General features: G+C 34.9%; 1 protein-coding gene across 1 annotated transcript; it reads left to right on the top strand.

Moving 5' to 3' along the window:
- Positions 1-3,302: 3,302 nt before the first annotated feature.
- LOC106523730 (meprin A subunit beta) lies at positions 3,303-5,290 on the top strand (the record flags this gene model as incomplete). Its single annotated transcript, XM_014017257.1, has 5 exons — positions 3,303-3,471; positions 3,681-3,899; positions 4,305-4,466; positions 4,810-5,040; positions 5,286-5,290. Coding segments are annotated over 5 exons (786 nt in total), but the record flags the coding sequence as incomplete, so codon positions are not given.
- Positions 5,291-7,960: the final 2,670 nt, after the last annotated feature.

The following is a 7,960-nucleotide window of genomic DNA, read 5'->3' as shown; positions in this document are numbered from 1 at the left end:
CTTTCATATGTCGCGTTGCAAGCTCACGTGTGCACGTCTACGTGTACGAGCGCGAAATTTCACATGCACTATTTTCGCCGGTCGCTAAGCTGGAGGAGGCACAGGCTCCATAGGAAATGAATGGAGAGCGAGCGACGTCGCCTCCCGCGTGTCGAGCCCTAATCAGGTCGCTTGTCTTCACGAAATTTGATTGGTTCTCAACTCTGAAGGCGGGTGTGCATCACGGACATGTAAACTAAACAAATCTTGCGATGCTAATGATATTGACAAACAAATGCACATCAAGATACAATTTTATGAGGAAAAACTTACCATAAACTTCACCCTGGTGCCAACAAATTCCCACAAAGCTGCCTTTTTTAGTAATCCCTAGGTGAAAGTGTTAGCTAACTGCAGTGTGTAGCATACTCTCCTCTCATTGGTCAGTCAATGAAACCCTCGCTGATTGGTTGTACGCTAAGTGACAGCGACAAAAGTTGAACATTTTTCAGCTTTCATTTGTCACGTCGCAAGCTCGCGTGTGCACGTCTACGTGTACGAGCGCAAAATTTCACATGCACTATTTTCGCCGGTCGCTTAGCTGGAGGAGGCACAGGCTACATAGGAAATGAAYGGAGAGCGAGCGACGTCGCCTCCCGYGTGTCGAGCCCTTAAAGTGATTATGGCAACATGGTGGCTCAGTGATTAGCACTGCTCTCTCATAGCAAGAAGGTCCTGGTTCAATTTTCGATTCACACTTGTGGTCTTTCTGTGTGGAGTTTGCATGTTTTCCTGGTGTTTGCAAGGATTTTGACCAGGTACTCTAGAGTCTCCCGCAGATCAAATACATGTACAAAAGGTTGCCTCCAGGTCTGGGCATTCCTTGCAAGAGACCTGCAATCTTAAGAATGTGTTAGATTTTCATATTAATATGACTGCATAGGTTTTAAATTGTGACTAAAAACATTCTCAAAGCTTCACAAGGTCTACAATGTCAGCTGACAAATGTCAGTAATAAAATTTTAACAAAGAATGTCATCTTTTGTTACTTTTGTTTTGTATTAAAATTGATTATTTGCACACTGTCTATTGCAATGAAAAATACAATCTCCACAGCAACTATATTTTGTCCAAAACAAATGTCTTGGTATACATATTGGTCTTTGCATATTTGAGTTTGATACTTATTTAAATCAAGATATAAAAAATAAATCACATTCACACAGCCTGCAATAATTAGCCTTTTATAAGAAGCTAGAAAAACTTAAAACTGTTTACACACAACAGAGTAGTACTAAAGCATTTATTTGTCCAAAGCACATGTGAAAATAAAGCATGAGACAGGACATTTTTATCTAAAAAAAAAAAAAAAAGAAACAATAACCAGCATGCTGACACATCTGATATTATGTTTTGCTGTTGGCTTAAACCTTTCTGAGGTTGATGAGCTTCTCATTTGAAGTTGAACAGGCAACGTGGCTGAAGGTAAGCAGGTGTGTATTTATTTATTAAATCAAATCAAATTTAAGTGAAGTAATTTAAATGCATACTGTGTCTCAATTGTTCCCATTCATTTAGCCCAATACTCAATATGGAGATGAAAGGCTGTGTTTTTCTTATAATCTTGGTTCTCCCAGCAGCATTTTCTATATACATAGTAAGTACTTTTATTTCTATATGTACTTTAAAACTTTTGTTTTACAGATTGCATCAGTATTCAACATTAAAAAATGAAGTATAGAAGCTGTTTAACATCAGATCAAAACTGGTTTATCAAATGTCTTTCAACGTCAATAAAAGCAACTGTAGTGGAAATTTGGACTTTGAATTGAACAATGCATTTAAAACTAAAACAGCAGTAATCACATATAAGCTGCAAATATTCAACTTTGCACACATTTAATTATAGYGGTCAAAGTTTTTGAACAACCAGTAAAATGTTGCAGCTGAGTTTCTAAGTGCTGATGGTTAAATGTGTCGTATCACACAGGCTGAGCACAGTTCTCTGTATAACTTGTGACAAGTTCTGTACAATGTTGCGTGTACAGCATTCTCACTGTCACAATATGCTTCTCCTATGTAAAATAACAGGTTAATTAAACTGATTTTAAATTATTCCTGCAAGCACAGTAAGTATTCATAAATCAAATCAGTTTCTGGAGTTTCTGAATTTTTGCATATCTTTGAGTCTAGGATATGAATAATTATTGCCTGAAATTATCTAGAATTTTTTTGTAGAAGCTACATGAGCTGATGCAAAGTAAATGCAAAAAAAACATTTTATGAAAGGCATATCATTGGTCACATAACACATACTTAATTTAAAATACTTGTAATATTGGATTTGTTTTACTTTGCAAACTTTAATACACACAGTGTTGGTTCAAAATTGGATTTATGCTTAAATATACTGTAATAACTTATTTTTGTATTGTTGTATTGTTTTAATCCAGATAAAACCAGACATAGTGGGTAAGCATTATTATTGTTTATTCATCATCATAATAAAAAATCATACATTTTTCATGAACTTGCATCCTGTTTTTTGTAGACATCAGTGAAAGCAAGAACAGTAAAGGTAATGCAATATTATTTTTTAAATGTATTTTTAATTGACCTTTTGATTATTTGTTTATTTGTTCTTGCATTAAAATGTATTTCTGATCAAGCGTCTGATTTATGTGTTCAAATAACTTTTATCTTAGATCTAGTACTTGATGATATTTGGAAGGCAAGTCCAAAACATTTTTTTTGTTAAAAAATAAAAGTAAGGCATGTTTAGTGTCTAAATGTGTTATTCCTCTTTTATTTCAGGCTCCAAACAGAAAAAGAAGTACAACACTTGGTGGGGACAAACTGTGGCCGTCCCCAGTTCCTTATGTTTTGGACCGTAACCTGGGTAAATAGCATTTTTGTTTTTGTTTGTAATTCATATATACTGTATGTGTGTTAATGTGTAAAATAAAATGTTTTTGGTTACCTGTTGGTCTAACAGGTAAAAGTAAATCCACCTTTGTAAGTTTAACATTTGTATGTTTATATTTACACTGCAATTTTGTGGACAATGGAAGAGATGAATGCCAAAGGAATCATCCTGAGAGCGTTTGACCAGTTCAGGATAAAGTCATGTGTCGACTTTAAAGAAAAGGACTCTGAGGACTATTACCTCTCTATCCAAAATTTAGGGTGGTATGTTATATTTTTACACAGATCCTGACTGTAACCGGATATTTTTAWATTMTACTTCTGCTTTGATTTTATAATGRAAAAAATGGGTTATTACTGACCAGTGTTTTTATTTTTTCAATTCTAGGTGTTCTTCATWTGTTGGCCGAGAATTCACAAATGGGCAGAACCTCTCTATTGGAATAGGCTGTGATTTGCTTGCCGTTGTTGAACATGAGGTTCTTCATGCTCTTGGTTTCCAACATGAACAGTCTCGATATGACAAAGACGATTATGTGAAGATTGTATTAGGCAACGTTTTGAAAGGTTCAACACTTTTGCTTGAATATTCTATTTTTTCTTTTTAAATGTGTAATATGTGTGAAGCATATCAGTTTTGCAAGTGCTAAGTTGTTATGAATTATGTTCTATTGGAACTTTTTTGAAGATATTTTATTGCAATATTCTATATTGATTTTTGGTTAATTTTAACATTTATATTTGACAATCTTTTGGCTTTTTTATGTGATTTCAAGGTCATGAGTCTGAATTTGAGACAATTGATAGAGAAAACAGCACCACCCATGGAGTCCCATATGACTACTGGTCAGTGATGCACTATGGAAAAAATGCRTTCAGCAATGGCAATGGCTCCACAATCATTACCATAGACCCAAAATACCAAGATGTAATTGGTCAAGAACTGGGAATGAGTCCTAGAGACATTCAGGAGTTAAATCTTCTCTACAAATGCAGTAAGTGTTTAAAGAAAGTTTATTTTCTATTTTGTAATGTTGCTCATGTTAAATAAGAATTGAAAAGAAAAACATAAATTTGCACCTGAACTTTAATAACTGAGATGTAAGTTATTGATCCACCGCTCAAAAATGTCTGGTTCCACTTTAAAAAATTCCATTCTAATGTGAATATAATTCAATTACAAGAACCACTACAACACAACATTTATTGTACGATACTAGTATTATTAAACTATTACAGGTTTTGAGCAGGTACCTATTATTATTATTGTTTAGTTGTTAATTCACATTTTGGGGCTCCTCACATACTCCATACATGTTCATTATGAATATTTGTCACAAGAGAAATCTGGCCTAGAGTACGTTTTATAAAAATGTTGCAATTTTTGTTAATTTCCTCAGATTCAACAGTTGCCTTTATGTTTAACTGTGATTTTTCTAATGGGACGATGTGTGAAATGAGCCAGAAGTCTCAAAACGGMAGTCGCTGGGAAGTGGTTACACAAGTAGATGGGGGTCCAAGCTCTGATCACACCAGTTTACCCAGTGGGAATGGCAATAATGGTAATTATAGATTTCCATACCCTGTTGCAAATCACTAAATCAGAGAAATTTTAAATAAATCAGTCCAGATTGTTTTATTTATGTATTTGTTTTGTAAGTTCACTTTCAGTGTAATTCTAACTACTGTAAAAAATAATTACATTTTAAAATAACTAAAAGTGTCACAAAACATGTTTTTATTTTCTCAAACACAAGCAAAAACACGTTTGAAGTTTTAGGACATTTTATTTTTTGTTGCAAAATTCTGCTTCTTTTTTTTAAAAGATGAAATTACATTGTAATCTAAAACTGCACTCTCCTGACCTGTAATGTGTTTTTCACAATTATGTTGAACTTTATACAGACCAGGAAGCAGGCCACTTTGTTCATACCAGCACTGCACTGGGTCAAGAAGGAGATTCAGTCCAACTGGAAACAMAAAGATTTAGCCCTAAAAGAGAATGTAGGGTCCAGTGTCTGCAGTTCTACTATCATTACAGTGGAAACAACTCAGATGAACTCAACATTTGGATCAGAGAGTTTGAAGATGAACAGGACTCCATAGGAACTCTTCAACTCATGGAACRGATCACTGGTAATGACACTTTGCATTGTCACTTGTGCACCTGATGAAATTTCAATAACTCAGCATAGTAATCCAGAACCCACCCTGCAGGCCCACCAACATCTCACTGGAAGCTCCACCATGTTTCTCTGAATTCAACCAAGCAGTTCCAGGTTGTGTTTGAGGTTTGGAAACRCTTTAAAAACTCTACAGGAGGCTTCTCCATTGATGACATCAACCTCTCAGAGACAGAGTGTCCACATGTTATTTTRCAGGTTGATGAYTTTGAGAACTGTTTAAATAATAGTAAATCTGGAACCAGATTGTACAGTCCACGGCAGTACTCCAAAGATGGCTATGCCTACAGGGTTGCAGTTATACTCTACCAGACACATGTTGGAATGTTTGTGCAGCTCCTGTCTGGTGACAATGATGGTCAGCTGAAGTGGCCCTGCCTACAAAGGCAAATGACTTTCCAAATGCTGGATCAGAACCCCAACATGCAACACCAGATGTCAAAACAATTGAGTTTCACGTCAAAACGAAATGATCTGACTCTGAACGGTAAGTTTTTAAAATCCTTTTGAAATTACAAAGAAAAGAGATGTCCAGTTAACATAATTATCATTATTATTGTACATGCTTTTAATGGACAGGCACCTTTCTCTGGGACAATCCTCAAGAGGCTGGGAGAGGAGTTTTTTATGAGAATGCTGAGTTAGTCTTTGGTGGCATGCTGTGGGGGCACCTATCTTTCATGACACTGGAAGAAATGCAATTCAGAGATTTCCTCAAGGGAGGGAGTGCCATCTTTACATTTAGCTTTGAAGGTAAGTTGAATGCATGTAATTGTGCTTGTTTTTCTGTAGACAGGTGAAACAAGAAGCTCTTGATTTACTGTTAAGTCTACTTGACTTTCATTCCCTAAAATTACACCTGACAGGGTAAGGAGCTTCGTCATATGGGTGGTACTTAGTGCCATTCCTCCTCCACATTGGAAAGAGTCACTTGAGGTCCTTGGGAATCTGATCAGGTTGCCTGAGGGATATTCAGAAAAAGCAGCCATAACTAAGTAACTACTCAAGTAAATCAACTGAGAAGGGTATTCAATAAATAACGAAATAAATAAAAATATATGGAGCCTACCAGCAAAAAAAAAAAAAAAACATTTGGAAAGTATGAAGGCACCAGCAATATTTGCAAAAAAAAAAACTGTTACCATGAACATCATTAGCAAGTATATTAGTCTGTGTGAAGGAAAAGCAACATTTGTCCTGAATGTAAGCTGAAATCCCACAAGGCGCGACTAAACCCTTCAAACTGATGAACTATTTATATATTTAGTCATTATCTGATTAAAAAATAGAGTTGTCTGCTCAGATTAAAAACTCCACTTTTTCCAATTGTCAATGTATAAAAAGGGCAGAAGTTTTTGAGAGTAATGTTTGGATGTAGTTTGAAATTTATGCAGTAGGTACTTCACCATATGCCTTACTGCTTGTGGGACTTTGGAATGCAGGTTTTCATCAACTTGAATGGCAGGATAGACAACTAAAAAAATTCTGTACTGTATAGGGAAAAAATTAAGTTTTGCTTTCAGACTTTAACTTTTCAACCTTATTTTTTTTTTATTTTTAATAGACATCACTCCTCTAGTTAATGGAAGTACTCTGCCATGTCCTCAAGTGAGACCAACGAGCATTACACATTCTCCCATCCCTCAGTTTGAAGGCCTAGCTTCAACATGGTGAGAAAACTTATCAGTGTATACTGTATAATCTCATTGCAACATTTTTACCTTGTAAATCAAAGCTTGAAAAGATTTTGGCTTTATCATCAAAGCTTGATTTCAGTTTCCATGTCAAATATTCTGTACTTTTACAGGAACTCATCCACCATCAGTCCACCTCATAGAACAACAACTAACAACAGGTATCTACACATTGATTATGCATTACAAAAAATATGTAAAAAATCATTATAGCAACCCAAACATTGCTGTAATTTTTTACATATTTAAGGCAATCGATCGTGTTAGTATGCTGAAAAATGTTTATTCTAATAGTAAATGTATTTATTTGCATGACCCCATTGTTTTTCATGTAGTTATTGTATTGCTTTTCTCTGTGGTCAAATAATGCTGTCACTGTTACAGGAATACATTGACTAACCGCCCTCCAACAACAACAGATGACAAAAGGTAAAAACACATTCATCATGTTTTACACTTGAAAAAAAGAAACATTATGGCAGGCCAAGGAAAGATGATGCCATGGAAAGTGTTAGTACGATGGAAAATATATTTGGATCAAATAATAAAAATTCTTGTGTATTACGATAAATGATATTTACATCTATGCAGTCATAAATATAATAGTTGTATTTTACAATACAAAGTTCCCTTTTTAGCAATACAAAAATAATAAGAAGCATTGTGTGTGTGATGTGTTCTTTTCAGGTATTTTAATACAGTTCAGAATCCCAAAGATATATGTCTTTAATCAATTATTTTCTTTCATCTAGACTTTCTGGGTTCTCTCCTGGTTTGGTTGCCTCTCCAGCTGTCATCTTCCTGCTAGGAATGATATCTTTGATGCCATGATGTAGCCAACACCTTCCAATCTTTTAATGACACTCTTTGTCTTTGTGAAAACATCATCAGTAAAATAAAAACAAAAAAGTGTATATAATACTGTATGTTCTCCTGTGCTATTAAATTTAATTACATCCATCCTGGGTCTTAGTGATTCATGGTTATTTATAAATAAAGGTTAAAAACAAATATGTGGGCTCTACTGCTTGCACAAAGGTCAAGGACATTAACTTTGAATGTGTTATAAGGTCCAATGTTACAGTTTCAGTGTACGTAATGTGATAAATACAGCGGGTAAAATAAGTATTGAACACGTCACCATTTTTCCCAGTAAATATATTACTAGAGGTGCTAATG

Source organism: Austrofundulus limnaeus, unplaced genomic scaffold (genome assembly GCF_001266775.1).
Source record: "Austrofundulus limnaeus strain Quisiro unplaced genomic scaffold, Austrofundulus_limnaeus-1.0 Scaffold165, whole genome shotgun sequence".
Taxonomy (NCBI): Eukaryota; Metazoa; Chordata; class Actinopteri; order Cyprinodontiformes; family Rivulidae; genus Austrofundulus; species Austrofundulus limnaeus.
The sequence above is the reverse complement of the archived record's forward strand: the minus strand, read 5'-3'. Positions and strand labels throughout refer to the sequence as shown.